At 39.5% G+C, this 25,000-nt stretch overlaps 2 protein-coding genes across 3 annotated transcripts in view; both read right to left on the bottom strand.

The window, feature by feature from the left end:
- The window catches only part of nfxl1 (nuclear transcription factor, X-box binding-like 1), a 51,732-nt gene extending 38,436 nt beyond the window's left edge, over positions 1-13,296 (bottom strand). For both annotated transcript variants that reach the window (XR_015524145.1, XM_087307876.1), the window contains exons 1-6: positions 13,254-13,296; positions 10,140-10,267; positions 9,742-9,918; positions 4,670-4,782; positions 4,451-4,581; positions 2,354-2,532 (exon numbers count right to left, since the gene is read on the bottom strand). Coding sequence is in view for 1 of the 2 variants with exons in the window: in XM_087307876.1 (XP_087164002.1) it covers positions 2,354-2,532; positions 4,451-4,581; positions 4,670-4,782; positions 9,742-9,918; positions 10,140-10,257 (718 nt within the window). In the remaining variant the exon portion in view is untranslated. The remainder of the gene's footprint in view (positions 1-2,353; positions 2,533-4,450; positions 4,582-4,669; positions 4,783-9,741; positions 9,919-10,139; positions 10,268-13,253) is intronic.
- A 1,883-nt stretch (positions 13,297-15,179) lies between these two features.
- Positions 15,180-25,000, bottom strand: part of cnga1b (cyclic nucleotide gated channel subunit alpha 1b) — a 19,734-nt gene continuing 9,913 nt past the window's right edge. Inside the window, exons 8-10 of the mRNA XM_087307885.1 lie at positions 21,536-21,642; positions 19,556-20,706; positions 15,180-17,419 (exon numbers count right to left, since the gene is read on the bottom strand). Of these exons, the coding sequence (XP_087164011.1) occupies positions 17,183-17,419; positions 19,556-20,706; positions 21,536-21,642 (1,495 nt within the window). The 3' untranslated portion in view covers positions 15,180-17,182. The remainder of the gene's footprint in view (positions 17,420-19,555; positions 20,707-21,535; positions 21,643-25,000) is intronic.

Genomic DNA, 25,000 nt, shown 5'->3' with positions numbered 1-25,000 from the left:
CTGTATATGTAAAATAAAGGTTAATATAAGTAGGGTATTATTATTGTTAATTCTCAAACACATCGTCACCTTGGAACTATAAGGTTCTGTCTGCGTTCTGAATGATTTTGAGATATTGGCTTCAAAGTTTTTGCAATCCAGGTAGCAAACAGTATTGTATCCAACATTTGTTTTTTAAAAAAGTCTTAAAATGTAAACAATAAGGGTGCTTTCACACCTTCACTTTTGTTTCGGAACGTGTCTCGTTTGCCCAGTTAGCGCGGTTCCTTTGGCATATGTGAACAGGGCAATCGCGATCTGTTCCGCGCCAAAGTAATCACTCCGAGACAGCTTGAGCAAGGTGGTCTCGGCTCGATTGAAACGAACCCTGGAGCGGTTCGATTGCAGTGAGAAAGCGATCCGATCCGAGCGCGGTTATATCACAGTGTTTTATGGACATGTAATAGGCTTACGGCTATATGAAGAGAGAATTATGAGTATGGCAGGAAGTTTCGCGAGTCTCCCGCAAACGAGTGATGATCTCCCGGTAATTTCGCGTCTCCCTCCCGGTCCTCAAATAGGCTACGTCGCGCACCCTTCTCACCCCTCCCCACCGCATCTCTCCTCAGACACATTGCGCGCGTGCACCGTCAATCACCACCAAACCAACACCTCTCCTGACAGCTGAGCGGGACGCTGCAAAATAAACCCTGACACTCTGACCAATGTGAGGAGAGTTTACTCGCACGTGACTTGTTTTAGCTCTTTTGGTCCGATTAGAAACTTTGCAATGTGAAAGTGAACCGCTCCAAGAGCAAAGAGCAACAATGTAACAATTGTAATCTCTGTTTCAGAACAACTGAATCCATTCACAGGTGTGAAAGCACCCTAAGTTGTCATTTAATAAGAATATGTCAATAACTCAATTTTGACAAAAATGTCAGATAGAACTGTATAATTCTGAAGTGACGATATGGTAAAACAATATGGTCGCTGCTAGTCCGTTTGCACTGGCTGCCAGTTGCTGCTCGCATCAAATTCAAAGCTCTGATGTTTGCCTACAAAGTGACCTCTGGCCTTGCTCCTTCTTATCTGCTCTCACCTCTGCAGATCTATGTGCCCTCCAGAAACTTGCGTTCTGTGAATGAACGTCGCCTCGTGGTTCCATCCCAAAGAGGGAAGAAATCACTTTCGCGAACGCTCACGCTAAATCTGCCCAGTTGGTGGAATGAACTCCCTAACTGCATCAGAACAGCAGAGTCACTCGCTACTTTCAAGAAACGACTAAAAACTCAACTATTTAGTCTCCACTTCACTTCCTAATCTGCAATTGCCTCTTTGAATATCACACTAACTGTACAAAAAATAAATAAATAAATAAATACTAATACTACTAATACTTCCCTTCTTAGACTTTACAGACCTGAAACTTGCCTTCAGCACTTATTCATTGTTGCTCTTAGTTGTGTAAATTGCTTCCTTGTCCTCATTTGTAAGTCGCTTTGGATAAAAGCGTCTGCTAAATGACTAAATGTAAAAATGTAAATGTAAAACAACACTAATAATATTAGGCCTGTGCGTAGGTCTACTGTTGCTTAACCAGTAAACTCTGCTGTTATTTTGGGATTTCCGCCTGGATTTTGCCTACCCAAATTAGGCGATGTGCCTAAATGTGAACAAACTCCTGATATAAGACAAAGTCCGCCTTTCTCCGCAATACTCGTACTGCTCTCCTGACAAAAATGCTTGCTGGACACATACAACATTGCTGTATCGGCCCTGACAGGATTGTGGGGAAAAACATGCAACAAACCTCGAGAATCATGGAAACAAACACATACAACCATTTATAAATGGCTAAATACTGTGTGCCGTTGGTCCATGGACGCGTCTCACCCAGTCATCAACATAGGGTCTCACAGCTTGGCACTGGCAAGTCTGCCTTGCCTTCAGAAAGCACAAGCAGTCATGAATAATTAAGAAGCCGGCTCTTCTCATAGGATAAGAAAACTCCGCTATGAATAATAATGAGAAACTGACGCGTCATCTTCGCACTTGCAGTTTTGCGCTCCGTCACCGATTTTGATCCGCCCCAAAAATCATGTTAAACCCGGAAGCTGAAATGAGCTGACAAAAGCTCAAAATTATCAAGTTCCCCCCACAATTAAAGCTGACAGGTGCTAACATTGTCTTAACTCATGCTCAACACACACACAAACACATCTGTTAACATCTCAAATAAAGTACTCGAGGGTTTCGTGAACCTTTAACTTAGTAGCTTAAAGAAAATAAAAAGAGCACTTACATGCGCTCTTAGGTTTGTGTGATACGTGTGTGTGTGTGTGTGTGTGTGTGTGTGTGTGTGTGGGTCTACCTGGATGACACAGCAGTAGGCAGCGATGTCCACATGAAGGTTTGAACTCTCGGCCACACACCTGGCCACAGGAATGTGGGAGGAGCCAGGGGTCTGGTGCAGGCTCCGCCTCTTTCCCGCAGTAACAGTAGTAGCGAGTAGGCGTTTGATGAGGACTGTACTCATGCCTGCACTTTGGGCTGACAGACAAAGAGTTTGCTAAGACATGAGCAAACAAATAGGGCTGCATGACACTGAGAGAATGTTAAATGTGTTAAATATTATGATATAACTAGCTTGCCAAATGCTATTTTATCAGCAATTGTTCAAATAAATCATTTATTCAGAGTTTTTTCTATGTATTTTTAAACTTCTTAAGGTGTTGCAAATTAAATATTTACATAAGTACACACACTACAATAAATCAGAAGCTATTTGTTATTGTATTGTGTAGCATTGCATGGTATAGTATAGCATATTATAGCCTAGTATAGGATAGTATAGTATATAGTACAGTATAGAATTGCATAGTATAGCATAGGATATCATATAGTGTAGCATAGCATAGTATAAAGTATAGATTAGCTTATTTTAGCATAGCATATAGAAAGCCTAGTATATAGCATAGAACAGTATAGTACAGAATAACTTTTTAGCATAGCATATAACATGGTATTATATAGCATAACATAGCCTATATTAGCAAAGCATATAGCATAGCCTATTTTAGCATAGCATATACAGTAGTATAGTCTAGTATAGCATAGCATAGTGTATAGTATAGTCTAGTTTAACATAGCATAGTATAACACTCTATTTTAGCATAGTTTAGTATAGCATAGTTTAAATCCTAGCCTATAGTATAGCATAGCCTATTTTAGCATTGCATATAGCATAGCATGGTACATAGAGTGGAATAGCCTAGTAAAGCATAGCACAGTATATAATATAGTATGGCATAGCCTAGTTTGCCTGCTGAAAAATCTAGCTTAAACCAGCCTAGGCTGGTTGGCTGGTTTTAGCTGGTCAACCAGGCTGGTTTTAGAGGGGTTTTGGCCACTTCCAGGCTGGTTTTCAGCCATTTCCAGCCTGGTTTTGGCTGGATGGGCTGGGAGATGACCAGCTAAAACCAGCTTGACCAGCCTAGCCAGCCTGGAAGGCAAGCCAAAATCAGCTATGTCCAGCTTAAACAAGGATGGTCAAGCTGGTTTTAGCTGGTCATCTCCCAGTCTGTCCAGCTAAAACCAGGCTGGAAATGTCTGGAAACCAGCCTAGAAGTGGCCAACACCCCTCTAAAACCAGCCTGGTTTACCAGCTAAAACCAGCCAGGCTGGTTTAAGCTGGATTTTTCAGCAGGGTTAGCATAGCGCACATAATATCATAGCCAAGTGTAGCATAGAATAGCATAGCATAGTATAGTACAGTATAGTATAGTATTATATTCTATATTAAAGTATGCAGACTCCAGAGTTTTCATTTTTGGCAAAAGCTAAAATATTTGTTTTATTTAAATAATTTAATTAACCATTTAGTAACAAATTATTATAAAAAAGCAACCCTTTCTAACAGTTTCAAGAAGTTTATCAAAAAACACTAAATCAAAACTTAACCAATGTCAAGGATTTCCAGCACCGTATGAACCCTTGTTTATGCGACAATCATGCTAAAATAAAAAGCTAATTTGTATTTTTCTGAGATAATTAAATATATTTATGTCGACCATTTATGTATATAATGTAATATATTATGTAATATAAATCTAATATATGTCAAGGTGCAAACATTTAGACTTTGAACAACTACAAATGACTTAAAACCTTGGCATAAATTCTGATTTTTATTGGCTGTTGTGATTTTCCTCTCGTCTCCCAGCATTAGTGTTTTTTAATTCAGCTAACAGCACCTACTGAAGAGGCGGGTCTAAAAATAGTTAAGGTCGCATCTGATTGGTCAGATTTGAATAAACAACCTATACATGCACACACTTGAAACATAAAACTAATGTAATGTATTGCACTTCTCTGCGATATGGATATTGCACATACTATAATTGTGTTAACTTTTCGATATATTGGGCACCCCTACAAACCTCATGATGGTGATTGGTCAGAAACTCACCATGGCCACGGGTGATCCTTTTTCCCAAAATCCTCGTCAGTCACTGAGGACACCAGGAAGATGGAGTCTTTGGCCCATTTCTGAATGCAGGTTATATGGAAGATACAGTAGCAGCCCACACAGCTCCACACCTGAGGCAAAGTCCAAACAGAGGTCAATTATAATAATATAATGTCATTTTGACAATATGTTAATTTTGCTTTCGACTGTAATTCTCACCGGCTGCGTCCTTCTAACAGAAGCGATGCAGATGAGACACGTAACTCCTCCAGACTGACACACTTCATGTAGATAATGGCGTGTTTGCTCCAGAAGACGGCCATCGGCTTCACCTTCACAAACACAGACGTGATTCAGAGAGATGTCTACTCTTAATATCTTAAAGTACACATGAAATCAAAATTACCATATTAAAATCAAAACTGAATTTTGATTAATTGCACAGCAGTCATTGCATCTCTTAATATCGGCTAAATATGTCTAAAGGCTGATTTATACTTCTACGTCAAGCGCACGTGTATGGACCGGCGCAGCCTTCTCGCGGTTGCACAGCCCTCAGCGTGGCTGATGCCGATGCTGACGAGCACCTCTCAGAAAATGTAACTACACTACACAATGACACACAGCGCAAGCTCTGTAATTGGTCAGGTTGGTAGCGGTGACGAGTGTGGGCGGTGAGGGCGGCAAAAACAAACTTTTGTTTAGTGTTTACCTTATGATTAAAGTTGTTGCACGTCTGCTGATTCCTACCTCCAAATGAGCGAGTTTTAGCTACTTGTACATAGGGATGGGTTTCGTTAAGGTTTTAACAGTATTACTACTTATCAATACTACTTATCGGTTCGCAGTGGCGCAACAACACATTTACTGAGGGGTATGCGAGTTCTGACAAAATGTTATGGGCAAACTATTTTTGTAACTAAATTGAAATAGTTTTGAGCAAAAAACGTTACCAAAAGACCTGATGTATCATTATGATACATAATAAATGTATAAAAAAATCTATATTGGGAAAAAATAGATATTGATATAAAGATTAATAAACATCTCAGTTCCAAAAAATTTAATATTCTGACTATTTCTATTCTATTCTATTCTATTTATTTATGTGTCAGTTTTAACAGAGTTAAGAATCATTATAATCAAGTATATAAATTGTATAAAGGGGAATTTCTAATCTAAATATTATTTTCTATGCTATCTGAAATATTTTGAGGTCTGTACTTACATAAACATAATTTTTGATCTCTCTTTTGGCAAATTAATTAATCAATAATAAATAATAATAAATAAAGAACAAGTTTATTTGGAAAAAAATAAAAAATCTAAACATTTACATCTACTGTACATGAACACTTTACACTTGGCTGAGTGACTGCATGTTATTGTGTTAAATGATTTTGAATTAAAACGTGTGCGCCAACTAACGCAACTCATAGTAGAAATAAATTAATAAAGGACAATATTATAGTACAAAATGCAAAATAATTTTTTAAACACATTTTTATTAATTGAAACTTTTGATAAGGAAAATTTCAAAAATAGTTTTGGCACAATGGCGCCCCCCATGTGTGGCGCCCCTATGCGCTGCATATACTGCATACCCCCTTTTTGCGCCACTGTCGGTTCGGTACTTCAACAGTGTCTTATCGGTACTTTTTGTAGTGTTTTACAAAAAAAAAAAAAAAACTAAACAAATCGAAAAGAATTAACAACACTTTGTTTTATTATTACGTTTTTAATGTAAAATAAAACGAAACCAGTAATTGTAAAACAAATTAATAAATTTGTTTCTTTAAAAGAATGCACAATGGTTAAAAGAAAAATATTTTTTAACCATTCTTCTGGAGAAAAATCAACATGTTTGACTTTTCTGGCAGAAGTTGGGATGTTTCTTGGATTTTTTGTGCTCCCTGCAGTTGAAAATACCCTCTTTGAGTTGCAGAATGCAGTTGAAAGAGAAAATGTTCATGATTTTTACAGTGCTAAGCACTGAGTCACTACGCGGCATAAACACTTATCAATGAGCCCTAATTGAACTAATCTAATTCCAATTCCTATTCATAGACTATATTTGTAAATACAGCTGATGTAAAAGCATTTTTATGTTTAAGATTTATTTAGGCTACTGCAAAAAAAAAAAAAAACTATTTTCAATGTAATCGAATGTGTGTGTTTATTTAACTATTAATATAATAATTTAGGTGATTGACTGCTGGCATAGTGGTGTGGATGATGTAACATCACCGTTAGTAGCTAGGCAGTCAAAAACTTTTCAATTGTCTTTCTGCAGTTAATGCACTTTTGAAAGACACTTACACTTAACCAGATTGCTTTTGTATCTGCTTACACAAGAAAACAGCTTGTTGCGTTTGTTGCAATGGACATTTTCGCTGTCCACTTGGGAAATACAACTCGTTTGGTTCACTCCACAGTCTTAAGGCCCGTGCACACCGAGACTTTTTTTGCTTGCGTTTTCCGTCGATGTTTAACGCCTCGTGACAAAATAAACGGCGCCACTGTGATCGTGCACACCAACGTGCAAAACGGCAAGCGCAAAAACGTCATTTAAAAAAAAAAAACGCCTCATGCTCATTTTTTTGTGTTGACGCGCCTCATCAAAACCTTCTCCACCAATCAGATCATCACTTTTGTTCACGTGCACAGAGCTGTTGAAGTTACAGTTAACAGCACTTGGAGGCGCTCAAGCGCAAAACTGCCAATGCGAGCGCACATTGAAGAAGATGCCCCGAGGTGATATGAACGTGGAGCTGCTTATTGCACTGGTGAACACTAATCACTTCTTCATCGCTATTGTAGAGGCTAAGCCTATTGCTTGAAGTCCCTGAGACAGGCACCCAGATGACGCACACTGTCCTTTGTCTGATGAAGTGTAAACGCAATTAACAATCTTACTCGTTTCCATTGACATTTAGGTTTTGCAGATGCAAACTCCAGTAGTTCACAAGTTTCCTTCCAGGTAAGTTTCCGTTCATACATTTCAAACACTGCCACATATCGTGACTTAAAAACTAACAAAACAAAATGTCACGCTAAAGCGTGAATGAATGTGTGTGCGTATGTATATGTGTGTGCGTAGCTCTTTGTGTGCGTTTGTTTGTGTGTGTGGTCAAAACTGCATGTGCCCCCTTCCGTCTAGCAACACCTGAATATTCGTTCCCACTTATTAAGCCTGTTTAAAGAGCGCCACCTAGTGGAACAATGAACAGTTGCCAAATGGCTCTAACCGTACGTTCACACCGAAGACGGCGAGAGCGTCCAAGGTCGCTCTGGCCGCCCTGGCGACAACGCTCTCTGCCTTCAGCTCCTGCGGCGAGAGCGTCAAAACTCGCTACATTGATCTCGTATTTAAAGGAGCCGTTGCAGCATATCAGTTACATTCCTGCATAAAACATGTTTCTAGCGTGAAAATGTTGCGCACTTCTTATCAAATTCATACAACAATGGAAGATCAAGTTGCGTGTGGTGTGGCTTTGCTCTATTTATCCAGTATGTGTCCATATGTCTGAAATATCCTGTAGCAGCAGTACTGTTTTGTACTGTCACATCGCGTGAGATTCCCACTTTTTTAAGATAAATATATAACATTAATGTACATCAGTAACTAGCCAGTAACTTATTTAATGCATGTTCCTGTAGGAAAAAAACTGTAAATAATTGGAAATCTGGCGACCGCAATAATCAAACCCTTGGGAACAACTGTGGTCGGAACCAAAGTTCACAGCTCTGTGTTCTCTGAACTGCTATCAAGTGGTGGACGTCTTCATTCTGATTGCTTGCCGCCGAACCGCGTCATAGCTCATTACCATAAAGTTGACTTCATTTCAACTCTCCTCGACGCTCACGCCGGCGAAGACGCGCCGCGCTGCTCCTCGCCGCTTATCGCCGCCGGCTCTCATTGAAAATTAATGACTTCCGGCTACTTTGACGCTCTCGCCGCTTTCGGTGTGAACGTACGGTAACAGCTAGAGCTGGAGCTGCTGCTTGAACCATCCATAACAACAAGCATGTCAACTTTGTCTTCTTCTGTGTTACAAGCGGGTGTCAAAAGCTTAAAGTTGTATAGCGCCATCTAACGTCAAGGAGTGATTTTGCATACTCTTCTGCTCGACGCCAGTGAAAATCGCTTGGGTTTGAATATGGAAAAACGTCTTGAAAAACGCTGACGATAAATGCAAACGAAAAGCACCCCGGTGTGTACGAGCCTTTACAAGCTGTGTGCGCGCGCAAGTCTGTGTCGCGAGCTATGTGTGTGCGCTTAGCACGAGTCTGTGTCGCGAGCTACGTGTGTGCACCTAGCGCAGTGGTTCTCAAAGTGGGGGTCGGGACCCCCCCGAGGGGTCGCGGAGCAATGAAGGGGGGTCGCCTGGTGATTTCCAAAAATCTATTTATTTTTATTAAACCATAAGAATTAACATATTTTATATATAACTATACTGAAAATAAATATATTAGCCTTATTGCGTTTATAGTTACTATATACTATATAGTTACAGCTTATAGTTACTAGTTCTATTGGATTGCGACCCCTGGGGTAATTACATTATATTAAAGGCAGCAATAGCGTCAGATGCATTTTGATTTTATAACATCAGGTTATACTTTCTGGCACATTTAAAGCACTGACACAAATTTAATTGGTGTGTCTGCGTCATTGCATGCAAGGTTTCTGTATTTATAACCACCTCAGAGGATATTGGGGGTCGCGAGTCACTGGCATTGTTATTTTGGGGGTCGCGGGATGAAAAGTTTGGGAACCCCTGACCTAGCGTGAGCCTCCTCTGACCGCGTGCGCACAGCCGAGAACTGTGAAGGCTTTTATATTTGACGTGTTGCCGGAAACACAAGCATTTCTCATGTGAGATTGCCAACTGTGCAGACGAAGTTGATCAGTTAAATCATGCTACTGTAAGTAATGTTTACTTAGCAATAATTGCCCAGTACTGACAGCAGAACTGTTAACATCAGAGCTAACCGATACTTTGGTCTTTCATACTTTAGCACTGATACCGATAAAAGAACCGAGTTTCGGTACCCATCTCTACTTGTGCATTAATATAGCATTCAGAAAAGACAAAACACACGTGAAGAAACTCGTCACAGAGGAACATAAAAACCTACTGCCAGCTAGCATTACTGAAGTGGTATTGCAGAGCAACACAAACAGCACGCAGAAGTATATATGCATGGCTACATGCAAGGCGGGCGCCGTGGGTCACCCTGATCATTTCATCAGAAGTATAAATCAGTTTTAAGTGTGCCATCGGTACCTGTGTGAGAGGCATATGGGGACAGAGCCGACTGGAGAATCTTCCCCCGCTTCCCTCCATCTTCACTATCATCATCATCCTCATCCTCGGAGGAAGAGCTGTACGTGTCTGTGGTCAGTCTCTGAGCAGCCGCCCGGTCTGACTTCTGGATCTCATCAAACCTAGACTGAGACGACGCTGGAGAAGACAAAGACAGAGCATAAGGGATGCATCAGATTTCTGGACAATAATTTGCAGATAAAAATTGACATTCCAGTTTTAATCTGAAAAGCAAAAGCCTTAAAGTTTATTACAGATTTAGGGAGAATTTCTGTGGACAATTTCCATCTTGGTGCATTGCTAGAGAGAATGAATGGTGGACAATCAAAGAAACATTAATGTGAATCTCATCGGGTTACCTTTGACCTGTGACCCCACAGCTCCCCGTGCACGTCCTGATGAGGGGTTACCGGTCACCTGACCTCTCCCCTGACCCTGACCCCGACCTCGTCCCTGCTGCCTCCAGACTGGATCCATAATGGCGATCCTGAAAACCATAGAAAAGAAAATCAACACCCCAAACTCCTGGAGAAACAAGCCGACTAGGCATGGGACGATAACAGCATTCAAGGTATACCGAGGTTTGGAAAAGTCAAGGTTTAAAAACCGCCAACATTTTCTGTAATACCGTTCCTAAGGTATGTGTCAGATAGGGTTGTAACGGTATGAATTTTTTACGATATGATAATCGTCTAAAACAATACCACGGTTTGACGGTTTCGCGGTATACGGTATGTTACAAATGTTACAAAATAATAGAACAGTGAAGCAAATTTGACTTTTTCCAAATAATATATTTTCAGTTACTATAAACAACACCACTTACAATGAACAAATAAAAAAATAAGAAAATAATAAATAATTTGTCAAAGTCCAAATAAAGTCCAAATAAACATGGTGCAAATCCTCAGTAAAAAATAGATATAAATATTTACTATACTATAATATTTACATAACGAAACTAGATTCAATATGGAACATCCTTAGGTTTTATGTGCCAGCATGGATATGGTTGTCTGTGGATATGGATTTGGATATGGTTGTCTGCAATGCAGACAAACAGCTGCACCTTCATTTGCGTCTTTTGAAAACAGCAAGAGCAGCAGTTCGTCTTTGCTGTGTCACTGTTTTGTCATGTTTCTGTGCTGCTGTGCATGCAAAAGTACTTAGTATGAGAATTATTTCATGCAAAACTTTTTTTTTTGCGTTTTATTTAGCCGCGCATAAATGTATGCCTATCTCTCATTCCGTGTTGTTCAAAAGGCTCATTGTTGGTCCACAAACAAAAGCGAAACCTATGCTTATTGGTTGTGATATAGCGAGTTTGAACCAATCTGGGCATGGAGGAGGGACAATGCATCAATGTATCATGTCTGGTTTGTCTGGAGACACAGTGACGAGCGTTTCTTTGTCAAATCAGCGTTGTCAAATTTTGATGACGTAACCGCACTGATTCCAGAGCCTCTGAATGTTATGTGATACAGCACTGGAAAGCTGCGATTCTCTTCTTTATGCCAATCTTTGAATTGTATGAATCGGATCAGCGGATCAAAAGTTATTAAACATTTAAAAGCAATACTTATTTTTAGCCGCGGGCGGCTGTCTCGGTCTTTAAGGGTTAAAACCGTTGATATGCAATTGTTCATGGTATGATAATCGTGCACGTTCAAATCGTGGTAGACCGTCATACCGGTATATTGTTACAACCCTAGATTTATTACTCACTTTTTTTTGTTTTGCTTTTAGGACAGCAGTATCTTTAGCAGAAAAGATGCCACTTTAAATTGTACAGAAATCTGTGTTTTTGAAGCTAATAAAGACAGCAGAAGTCAATGATTCATTTGAATTATTTAGACGGACATTTAAACATTTGAAATGTTTGTTGCAGATGAAATATAAGACAGATAATGTGATTTAAATATGTTCCAGTGGGCTAGATATTGACTAACAGTCATTCAAACACCTTTACCGAAGCCTCTCTGCTTGACGGTTGGTCTTGCGCGTCCTTCATGTTTGTAGTTTATTTACACTTTTCACATGCGTTTGTAGTTCTAATCGAATTCGTGTCCAATGCGCAATGTATAGTGGGCAATATCAGCGGTAAAAGTATGGACGCTTCTACACTTACATTTTTTAACGGAAAAAGCAAACCATCTGGCATACTCTTTTCAACATACTATTGTAATTCTATTATCAAATACTATTGCGGATTGGGACGCAGCAGTGTACTAGAGTTTACATCCAGGAGTGGTTGTTTGATCCTATTGTATTATCTTAAGTCTATTTTTGAAAGGGGCACCTATTATGGCGTGCTTTAAGATTTATAACAAGTCTTTGATGTCCCTAGAGCCTGTAAGGGAAATTTCTGCTCAAAATACCGCACACATAATATTATGTGTGTACGATTTTTTTATTTACTTTTTTTGTTTTATTTTTTTTAGGACAACAGTATCTGCAGTGGAAATGATGCCACTTTAAATTGTACAGAAATCTGTGTTTTTGAAACTAACGAAGACAGTAGAAGTCAATGACTCATTTGAATTATTTAGCCTGACATGTTTACTGCCCCAAAATATTAAAAATGTTTCTCAAAATAAAACATACTGTGTTCAAAGGGGGAAAAAGTTTTTGTTTTTTAAGCACAATACCATGAAATCGTGATATTTTTATCCAAGGTTATCATACGGTCAAAAAAACTTTACACCGGTCCACACCTAATGCCGACATTACAGAGAAAACACTAATGAGGAGTCAACCCACATGATATAATACTATAACTATTTAGCGTAAATATGTACTGAACTTGAATTAATCTTATTATTAATAAGTATTTGTGATAGAAATACAAAAACTAAAGTAAAATAAACAAAATACCAATTGCTGCACTGTTTTCTACAACTGTAAGGTACAATATACTACAATACACCGCAATTTAAAGTGGTAAAACAAAAGTAAACTACAGCATTTATTGCAGTTTATCCTCTCACTATAGCCTAGCTAATATTAGTGTGCTGTAGCATCCATTATTAGTGTTGTAAATACAATAATATATGCAGTATATACTATAGTGTGGCTCACAAACACTATAGTACGCACCAGAAATTACTATAGTATTTATTTAGTGTGGGAAACCTCTGAGGAAACACCATAGAGAAGAAGACAAATCTTAACACAGCAAATAAAGATAAAAATGACAGACAAACTGCAGAAAATCAATAACGAAGTGTCAAATCACTGAGAAATCAGCGTAAAGACGGACTAGAATGGCCAAAACAGGGTAAAATCACAGACAAACCGCTGTATAGTGTCAGGAAACACGGTTAAACAGATCGAAATAACTCGGATCTGAGAGTAATGTCAGATATCAAAACAAAGCAACTATTTACTATGCTGATCATTTCATATATTAATGTATATTGATTTAATAAAGCATTCGCTAAATGCAGTTATATTCAGAAAACACTCTTACCGACCTGAGTAACTCTACAAGCGGCTGTCAGCGCGCACGCGCAAGGCGCCGGCGCTGCAGGGCACGATGGGATATGTAGTTCCTAACGGTTAATGGAAGACGTGGAGACATCTCCTAAAAAACAACAACTCCCATGAGCGATGCGATAGAGTCAAAGACACGTGTGCTTTTCACTCAGGGGTCACAAACTCATGGGCCCCCTGTTCTCCATACGTGGACTAGAGATGACATGATCCCGGACTGTTTGTTTGATCCCTTGAAGTTGTTGTCATTGCAGCTTATTTCACATAAATAGATTGTATTATGCAAAGTGAAAGTGTTACTGAATGTCTGTTTTTTAAAGGGGCACATATTAGCCTATGCCATGCTTTTCAAGATTTATTATACGTCTCTGATGTCCCTAGAGGCTGTAAGTGAAGTTTCAGCTCAAAATACCGCACACATAATATATGACACGTTGAAACTGACCCTTTCAGGCGTTGATCCATATAAGGCGAAGGACTTTTAATTTGCCCGTAACCTGGGTTAAGCGCTTCCGGTCAACTGTATGCCAATGCAAAAATTGGCGAGTTTAAGGTCTGTTTACTTTAAAAATCAGCGATCTCCACTGGCTGAGTGATATTCAATATAAAGTGGGTCTCAGATTGTACAAAAAGCACTGCATTGAATTAAATTTTTTCCCTGCCATGTCTTTGCAATGAGAGCATTTATATACCCTAGTATATTCAATGGAGCTTCTGCGAGTAAATGGCTTTTTGTCTCGTTTTACGCTTGAGCAACTAAATGAATGGCTAAGTTTATTTAACTGAATGTATTTTAATTACATTACAACATTGATGCTGTATAAGGAACCATATAAAATGGAAAAAAAGTTCACAATAACAGGTCAGTTAGTTATTGAAGTTTATCAGTATGGGAAAAACACTAGCTCGGCATATACCCTATAGTGGTGTTTCGCTGCAGTTTGATCTCAAACAGATTTTAAAGCGACCATTCACCCAAGCATGTAATGTTCCTCTCTATTTTGACACACAATATGAAAATCAGCACCAAGTTCAAGACAATGGTTCTCTACCAGAAAAGGTGGTTTCCCTTACCCCAGGTGGAGGAGTTCAAGTATCTTGGGGTTTTAGTGAGGGAAGGATGGAGCGTGAGATTAACAGGTGGATTGGTGCAGCCGCAGCAGTAATGCGGTCAATGTATCGGTCCGTTGTGGTAAAGAAAGAGCTGAGCCGAAAGGCAAAGCTCTTGATTTACCAGCCAATCTAAGTTCCTACTTTCACCTATAGTCATGAGCTTTGGGTAGGGCCAGACGAAATCTGCGGATGTTTTTTGCTATTTCTGCAGAGAATTTTGGTAAAAATCTGCGGATTTCAGCTGAATTATTTTGGGAGTATCCAGCGAAGTATCATAACTTACACTTTAATATATTAAATAAAAAGTAATAAATTACTGAATAAAAACTAAATAAATTCCGATTTACACATTTACTCAAGTAAATAAACTGAATTGATTATGGGCTAAAAAAAAACTTCAGAAATCTGCGGAATTCTGTGCGCGCAGATTCCGTGTGGGCCTAGCTTTGGGTCATGACCGAAAGGACAAGATCTTGCATACAAGCAGCCAAAAGCGGTCTAGGGTTCTCTTCTAAGACTGCTGCCCCTGCGACCCAGCCCCAGAAAAGCTGATGAAAATGAATGAATGAATGAATTTTGACCCACTGTTGAACTTGAAGACAAGACATTCGGAAGAATATTGTAAAAAGCAACCATTGACATCCATAGATTAGGGACAAAAAATACTATGGAAGTCGATGGCTGTTTTTTCCAGCATTCTTCTGAATATCTTGTCTTCATGTTCAACAGAAGAAATAAAGGAAGGTTTGGAGCAAGTAGAGGATTAAACAAAATGAAACACACTAGTCAGGATTTTTATTTATTTATTTATTTATTGAAGAATGGTTTTGGTATTTTACAGTCCATTTAGTTCTCAGATTAAACTGTTTACAGTTCTTGCTAGAGCAGCATCAGCATTCGAGCTTCTCTCTAAATAAAAAGAGTTTTGAGTGAGACTATCAGTCAGGATTATTTATATTCTCTCAAGAAAGACAAGACCAAACTTTGTAATGTCATACTTAATCATGATAATATACAGTCGTGTGAAAATGTTTATATGAAACAATCTGAATTTAATAGGGTGCCAAAACTTTTTTACATGCCTGTAAGTTTCATGATACATAATCAGTACTACTAACCACAGAAAATGCTTTGAAAACATCATCTGAACAGTCTCTTTCATTCACGTGCTTGATGTAGGCAGATGAAACCAAACAACCAAACAGGAGTTTAGGAGTCTAAACCCACAATAAAAAATAGTATAGTAATTTACAGTAAATACTAGTGCTTTTGAACCATACTATAGTGAAGTACTTAAGTTAATCTGTTATGGTGATTCTATAGTTGCTATGGTAACAAAGCAACTACAGTAATAAAAACAAGCTAATCTGTTGCGATAATTATATAGTTGCTATGGTAAAACAACAACTGTAGTAATATAAACAACTTAGTCTGTTACGGTGATTATAAAGTTGCTTTGTTCACAAAACATCTATAATATTAAAAACTAAATCTGTTGCAGTGATTCTATAGTTGCTATGGTAACACAACAAATATAATAATAAGAACAAATTAATGTGTTGCGATAATTCTATAGTTGCTATGGTAACACAATAACTATAATAATGTAGACAGCTTAATCTGTTGTGGTGATTTTATAGTTGCTATGGTAACACAGCTGCTACAGTAATAAATACAAATGAATCAACTGCTGGCGACGTAGTGGCGCAGTAGGTAGTGTTGTCGCCTCACTTGCTGGGTCGCTGGTTCGAACCTCGGCTTAGATGGCATTTCTGTGAGGAGTTTGCATGTTCTTCCTGCGTTCGCGTGGGTTTCCTCCGGGTGCTCCGGTTTCCCCCACAGTCCAAAGACATGTGGTACAGGTGAATTGGGTAGGCTAAATTGTCCATAGTGTATGAGTGTGTGTGTGGATGTTTTCCAGAGATGGGTTGCGGCTGGAAGGGCATCCGCTGCGTAAAAACCTGCTGGATAAGTTGGCGGTTCATTCCCCTGTGGCGACCCCGGATTAATAAAGGGACTAAGCCGACAAGAAAATGAATGAATTAATCAACTGCTGTGATACAGTTGGTATGGTAACGCAACAACTAGTAATATAAACAACTTAAACTGTTGCTGTGATTTTATAGTTGCTGTGGTAACAAAACAACTATAGTAATGAATACAAATTAATCAGTGGCAGTGATTCTATAGTTGCTATGGTAACACAACAACTATAGTAATATAAACAAATTAATCTGTTGTGATTATATGGTTGCTATGGTAACACAACAACTATAGTAATATAAACAAGTTAATCTGTTGTGGTGATTCTATAGTTGCTATGGTAACACATCAACTATAGTATTTAAAACAAATCTATTGAGGCTATTCTATAGTTGCAATGGTAACAAAACAACTATAGTAATAAAAAATTAATCTGTTGTAGTGATTTTACAGTTGCTATGGTAACACAACTATATTAATAAAATTAATCTGGTGCAGTGATTTTATAGTTGCTCTGGTAACACAACAACTATAGTAATATAAACAAATGACCCAGTGCTGTACTTTTCTACAACTATAGTGTATAATATACAATACACCACAGTTTACTGTAGTAAAACCTGAAGTATAGTACTGTGTTTTTTTACAGTTTATCCGCTGCAGCATTCCTGAACATTAACGAGTTGTAGATCCTGTGATATATACAGTATAATCCACTCTACTATAGTATGATTAAAAAGCACTATAGTATTTACTGTAAATGACTGTAGTATTATTGTAGTGTGGGAAAACTAATGGGTTTCATGGGCTCAGTCTAGTCAGTCTTGTCTGCAGTTTCCGGCGGTGGCTCCATCAGAGTTTCGCTGGTCATCTTCTTCTCCAGCTTAGTGACGCGCTTCTTCAGTTTTCCCTGAGCAGCTTCTTGTTCAGCTAAAAGACGGGCGAAGCGTGTCTGCAGGTCCTCCAGCACACCGCCGATCTTGTGCACCTTCTCCTCCATGTCTTTGGGATCGGGACCCTGCTTGGCCAACTCCAAATCCAGCAGATTATCCTGTGGAGGAAAATAATAAAACTCACAGTTACATCAAGCTACCCAGAAAATCTGTTGCTCTTTAATAACTAACTATCATTAAAGGGACGGTTCGGGTTCACCCAAAAATGTAAATTTACTCACACTCAAATTGACTCTTGTTGTCTATGGTGGATGAGAGAACTCTCAGATTTAATCTAAATTTTTTTAGGGGTTGTCAGGGGTTTGGAACAATATTAAGTGATTGATAACAGAATGTTTAGGGTAAACTAACCCTAAAATAGTGATAGTTCACCCAAGAATAAAAATTCTGTCACCATTTACTCACAATTTATTTGTTTTAAAGTCCCTTTTGGGCAAATATTCACCAGCCATTTTTGAAAATGAAGTTTCCTCTGTTACGCCCCCATTCACACAAGGCGTCAGCTTCAACGCTTCCCATTCACTTTGAATGGGTGACGTAGCTTCAGAGGCATTGCTCGCTGCATAAGTCGGGACTTGCTCAACTTTTCAAGCAGCGACGGAAGCATCAGCCAATCAGATAGCTGTATGCAGCTAGACAAGGGCCTATGGCCGACTGAATTTCATTGGCTGATGCTGCTATGATAATTGTGTCAGCACCAACTTCAGACACGCCTTCAGCCAAGCGTTGACGCTTAAGTGAGAATGGGGCGTTAGAGCGTCGTTATTGACATTTACATCTTCAAAATTAAATTGTTTGCTTTACTGTTTGACTTGTTCCAAACCTGGTTGTGTATATTGCAGGAATAAGATTTCAAAATTAAGAGTTTTTTCCTGAAAACAAGCTAAACTATCTGCCAATGAAGTAAAATAAACTTATTTCAAACACCAAACAAGATTATTTTGCTTAACCCATTGGCAGATATTTTGTTATGACTTATTATATCTGAAAAAACAACATGTTTTACTTGTCTAGAAATCTAGTCTTTAATTTAAAAATGTTTATATTTAGACTAGAAACAAAACAAAAACTCTTTTTTTGCAGTGCACAGCATTTAATTTTCCTCCTACAATAGAATCAATGGCTACCAGTTAACAACATTCCTCTAAACATCAAATTTTGCACTCAACAGATTTAAAACCGCTTGATGGACGTTTTAAATTTTTGAGTGAACTAACCCTTTAAAACAAGACCTTTCTACTGACATTTAACCTAAGACTTGGTTCAAAAAAGTGCAACAGATATTGGGAAAATGAACTGAGTATGTCATTGTAAACAATATGTGATAATGCGCTTCAAATGTATTGTGAGATGATTTTGTAACCCCTATGACAACCGCTTTCAGAATTATTTAACCTAGGCTCATTCTTATACGTACCCCTGTATACATTTCTGGAGAGCGCAAAATACATCCCAGGAGCTACGTTTTTTTGTATTCGCGAATCCACCAGAAGATGCTATTTATGCCTTTTGAGATCTCAGATTTCATTCGCAAGTGCTATTCGTGCCTGCTCTTCTCGCATAAATTGCTGGCGACTGACTGGCCGACCAATCACCCGCCCACCCCCTTCCCTAAACCCAACCGACAGTATTTTCAAAAGCAATCCAGAAAGTTACCGGCTATCTGGAATTAATCTTCGACGGACTCAAACCCTGTTGACGCGGTCAACTCTGCTCTATGTCTCAGGTCTGCTGCCATAAGCACCGAGCCACTGGGCAAACTGGTAACAGTGGAAAAACCGTCCACATGAAGGTATGCAGTCAGTTGGTAGCGCATAAAGAAATAGAAGCCGTCTGCACCGTCATACCGCCCCGTAGCGTTCATTTTAAAGACGAAATGCAGCCACACAGGGTATCTACCTCTGGCTATATAATTTGTGCTCTCCAGAAAAGTATACAGGGCTACGTATTCAAAATGAGCCTGTGTTGAAATTATTTTTGCTTTTTGTTCAAACTACTTATTTAAAACACGCTGAATCAACACCTGAGAACTTAATTGTTTTATGTTCAATCCACTTAAATTTGTCAAAATTATAAAGTTAAATTAATCGATTTGTGTCGGGACAACAAGAAGGAATTGTGTGAAACATTTTACAGTAGGTTTTGTTTCCTAAAAAAAAAAAGAAAGTAAAAAACAAAACAAAACCTTTATTATTGGTATCGTCATCTCAAACACATTCAGCGCCACACAGTACCTTCATAAGGATCTGTCGCCCCTTCTCCTCCAGCATGGCCTTGGCATCCGGATATTCGGTCAGCGCCTCCATCAGGTCGTCTTTGGAAAGACAGAACAGATCCGAATATCCAATACTGCGTATGTTGGCGGTTCTGCGATTCCCTGCCCTGCTGCCCTTAATATTGAGAATGCTGATCTCTCCGAAATAACTCCCATCACTGAGCACCACGAACTGCGTAATCCCGTCATCCGCCACCACAGCCAGTTTACCCTCTTTAATGATGTACATCTCGCGCCCGATGTCGCCCTTTTTGCATATATAGTCTCCAGGGCTGTAAACCTGCGGCTGCAGCTTTAACACCAGCTCCACCAAAAGCCCGGCTTCACAGTCCGCAAAGATACGCACTTTTTTTAGCGTATCCAGATGGACGTTAATGGCTATCTCCGCCCTCAGCTTGTCGGGAAGATACTTCAGTACTTCTCTCTCATCGACCGCCTTTTTATTGGTCCACAAATAATCAAACCATTTAATAACCCGTTTCTCCAAATCCTTGGTGACTTTCCGAAAGCTCATGTATTGTTTAATAGCATCGATGCGAGCTTGGAAATCGGCTCGTGCTGCGTTGGCATTTGTGATCATTGAGCCGACGTTACCGACGATTGTTGCGAAAATCAACACGCCAACTAGAAAGTCGGTGACTACGAAGAAGTACTCAGAGTTTTCGACGGGCGGCGGCGTTTCGCCGATGGTAGTGAGCGTCAGGGTGGACCAGTACATGCTGTAGGCATATTTACGTACCAATCGGCCAAACTCAGGATCTGAAGGGTCCGGGTACACGAAAGCGTCTGATCCGAAACCGATGGCTTTGGAGAAAGAGTAATACATGCAGGCGTTCCAGTGGATGATGATCACGATGTACATGACGAGGTTGGAGATTCGGAAGACGTTGGGAAAGTTAGTCCGCGTTTCGGTGCGCTGGAAAAACTCAAACAGTCGATTGATCCTCAGGAGCTTGTTCATGCGAATCTCTGGGTAGTTCATGCCGAAGTACAGGTAGAAAATATCTGTGGGAACCATTGAGGCTAGATCCAGTCTAAACTGCAAGCTGTCTGTGTAGCGATCGCGAAGCTTTTTCTGATCTTTCACTAGAAGACCCTGCTCCAGATATCCTGAGGATAAATAACAAACAAACAAGGGTTCAAGACAAGTGAGTATATAACGACGGAATTTTCATTTTTGGGTGAACTATCCCTTTAAAAACAACATACATTTGAAGTTAGAACTGTTAGCCCTCCTGTATATCTTTTCCAAAGGTTTCTATTTAACATGAAGAAGATTTTTCCAACACATTTCTAAACTCAATTGTTTTAATAACTGATTTCTAATAACTTTTATAACTTTTTTCTTTTATATTTGCTATGATGACAGCACATAATATTAGACTAGATATTCTTCAAAACACTAATATACAGCTTAAAGTGACATTTAAAGGCTTCACTAGGCTAATTAGGGTAAAGTTAGGGTAATTAGGCAAGTTATTGTATAACAGTGGTTTGTTCTGAAGACAATCCAAAACTAATATAGCTTAAGGTTTCTAATAATAATGAGCTAAAAATGGCTTTAAAATATTAAAAACTGCTTTTATTCTAGCTGAAATAAAACAAATAAGAAATAAAAATATTATAGGAAATACCAACTCAATCTCACTGCCATTTGTATGAATTTGTACGATCTCATTCGTACAATTCAGTACGATATGCTCATTACCCAATGACGGTTGGGGTTAGGGGTGGGGTTGGGTGCCATGCCTCCTTTTTAAAATCGTACGTTTTCGTACTCATATGAATTCGTACGAATTAGCCACTAAACTTACAAAACGTAAAATACTTATGTTTCCTCGTGAGATCAGGCTGGAAATGCTGTGAAACTTTTCTTGATGACATTTTCACTTTTCACATCAAGTGTTTTTTTATGTCAGCTGATGGAGCTGTAACTCACCTGTCCTGGTCCTGAACACCATGTCCAGCAGGTACACCGCATCCGATAAGTAATCCAGAAAGAACCAAAGGATAAGATAATCCCCCTGCAGTTCCTCGAAACAAGCTCTGAGGGACACAGACAGAGAGTTACGCTGAAGTCTTTTTGGGAAAGACTAAACTACTTAACAAAACAGACGCAGATGCACTCTCTGACCCCCCATTCAGACGGGCTTCAAAGTCAACGCTTGACTGAAGGCGTGTCTGAAGTTGGGGCTAAAGCGATCGTCATAGCAGTGTCAGCCAATGAAATTCAGTAAGCAATAGGCCACTTTCTAGCTGGTGGATTTGCATACAGCGATCTGATTGGCTGATGCTTCCGTCGGCGCTTGAAAAGTTGAGCTAGTCCCAACTTCTGCAGCGAGCAACGCCTCTGAAGCGGCGCCGACGGATACACAATGCAGTTCGGCAACGCCTGATGTCACCCATTCAAAGTGAATAGGAAGCGTTGACGCTGACGCCGTGTGAATGAAAGCTGTGACTGGAGCAGTACCTTTTCAAAAGGTGTGTACCTATAGTGTACATATTACACAGTAAAAAGTAATTAGTTGACTTTACTTTTAAAAAATTGTTGGTAATACAGTTGCTTTAAAGTGATTACTTGATTTACTTAAAGAACCCCTATTATACATTAAAAAGGTCATGTTTTGGTTTTGGGGGTCTCCAACAACAGGCTGATCTGCATGCAAGGTCAAAAAACATTTTCATTGTCTTCTAATATGCATTTATTTTACCAAAATATCCTAGCGACTCCCATTTGATTCCTTCAGCGATTTATTTGTTCCCAAACCCCTCCATAGCGCGAAGCTAATCTGCGGTGATTGGTCCGGTGACAGTCTGTTGTGATTGAAATGGTCAGAGTGCAGAGTGTATGTGTGAGCATACCTGCCAATACTCTTGTTTTTCCCAGGAGTCTATGACCCATAACCACTCCTCCCAGAGTCAAATAAATGAATCGCGTTGGGTTTGGATCTTTTGCCTGAACGCGTTGACGTTGATATGAGACATCACCAAATATGTAGTTCCAGATCTGGTAAAATATGAACACTTTCTAGCGCAGGGGATCATGAGACTGATCATGACTGAAGAGGACGATCACTTACAGATGGTGATTCGGCTACGGGGAATAAAGGATTAATTGTGTGTTGTCACTTGTTATAGCTTTACGTGGCTTGTAATCACGTATCTATTATTCAATTCAATTCATCTTTATTTCTGTAGCGCTATTACAATGTAGATTGTGTCAAAGCAGCTGAACACAGAACTTCTAGTAAACTGAAACAGTGTCAGTCCAGTTTTCAGAGTTGAAGTTTAGTTCAGTTCAGTGTGGTTTAATTTTCACTGCTGAAAGTCCAAACAATGAAGAGCAAATCCATTGATGCGCAGCTCTACAGATCCCGAACCAAGCAAGCCAGTGGCGAGGAACAAACTTTACCAATTGACCAAAGTGAAGGAAATAAAACCTTGAGAGAAACCAGGTTCTGGAGAACTGCAGGTGTGAGTAGGTCACCGGCGAGTGTTCAGGCTGGCCCACAGGAATAAAGATATTTTAATTGAAATTATAGATAGATCTCTCAGGTTGAATATGTATAGGGTGTTTCACATTTCGCGTCCAAAACCACGTTGAAAATGCGACGCGTGCTTCTTCCTTTACTGATTTAAATGCGTTTCTGAATAGGCGATCCTCTGCTGTTAGCCTTTGCTATGGCCACCATCAGCTGTTCCTACACGTGCTGTGTGGCCATTTTTTTTTTATTAGTTCAACTTTTGCCACTGTGTGGATTAATACTGAATGTGTGTCATTGTTAGTACTTGGGGTAAATGTCAAGAGTAGAGCAATATGCTGGTGTTTAACTGCATTGCTTTACTGCATTGTGCTCATACCTACTCTCTGCTACTTCATACTGGAGCCGTAGTGGCCGTTTCTCTCTGTCTCGCAATGAACCCAGTCGACCAATCGCAATAGACTGGGTCATCGGACCAATCAGCGCAGATTAGCCTAACGCTAAGGAGGGGTCTGGGAACAAATTAATTGCTGAACGATTCATATGGGAGTCGCTAGGATAATTAGATAAAAATAAATGCATATTGTAATGGCCCGTTTCCACTGAGTGGTACGGTACGGTTTGGTCATGGCCGTTTCCACTGTTAAAAGCGTACCGAACCAAACCATACCGTACCACTTTTTCGGCACCCTTTCTAAAGGGTACCAAACAGGAGAAAGGGTACCAAAAAGTGGAGCTACACGTGCAGCTGAACGCTGATTGGTTACAGAGATACGTCACGAGCTCATGGAGCCACACAGAACGTAAACAAAGGATCCGCCATGTTTTTTTAAATACAAAGCCGAGACATTACATGGAAATACTATATGCATATAATAATGGGATGACCCGGGCTCAAACAAACCTGGTCATCGTCTTGATGAACAGACACAAAGCCAAGAAAAAAAATCTGCCGTGTCCTGTTGTTGTTTTACGAGCCCGTCTAAAAGTGCGAGCGGTATTCGCTTTCTTCCGGGAGCTCGCAAACGCGTCTATATTTGATATATCGAACTTCTTGAGCTGTTGATAATAACGTGTGTGTGATTATTGAAGTGTCTCAGTCATCTGATCCATTCAGGAAAAAAAGCACAAGCGCGAGAGTGAAGCGGGAGTGAAACGCGGAAAAAAAAGAGAAGCCGTCAAAACACAGGAGCAAAGTTGTTTTAGCAACCAGAATCATGAACAAACGGCCATGTTTATCTTCGTCTTTTGGATTATTATGAACTGTGAATAACAAAATGACTCTCTAACAGAGTTTGCATGTGCTGGTGAAGATTACAGACACAGATGAGAGGTTTGCGCTGACTCTGGGCTATATTGCGTGTGTTTTTGAACTCAAATAAGGACTAAATGCATGCTGTGTGTAGTGTTTCTGTAATGAATAATATATCGGAGACTGTAAGGGGCTGTATGTGTTCATATATGTTGCATTTATGTATTTATTTTATATGATTACAGACGTTACAGTAGCCTCTCTCGCACTGTCATTGATCTGCAGTTATAATCAAATCATGTTTATAGAAAAGTCTGTAATAAACATTTATAAACAAGTATTTGTGTGTATAAAGCGTCCGTTTTGTGAGAAGTGCTGCTCATTATGATATGTAAGTGACCCGTACAGCTTTACTGTAGACATTTATTCGAGCGAGCATGACTTCGACTTATTTATGTCGTACACCACACCCAACAAAAAGGGCACCCTTTGTGGTGGAAGCGCAAGCCTGATGAAGGTGACCCGTACCGGCCTGAACAGTACCGTACTGCACCAGTCAGTGGAAACGAGGCATAAGACAATGAAAGTGTTTTTTAACCTTGTACGGAGATCAAACAATTGTTGGAGACTCTTAAAACCAAAATATGACCTTTTAAAATGCAAACAGGGG

Source organism: Danio rerio, chromosome 23 (assembly GCF_052040795.2).
Source record: "Danio rerio strain M-AB ecotype USA chromosome 23, GRCz13ab, whole genome shotgun sequence".
Classification (NCBI taxonomy): Eukaryota; Metazoa; Chordata; class Actinopteri; order Cypriniformes; family Danionidae; genus Danio; species Danio rerio.
The sequence above is the reverse complement of the archived record's forward strand: the minus strand, read 5'-3'. Positions and strand labels throughout refer to the sequence as shown.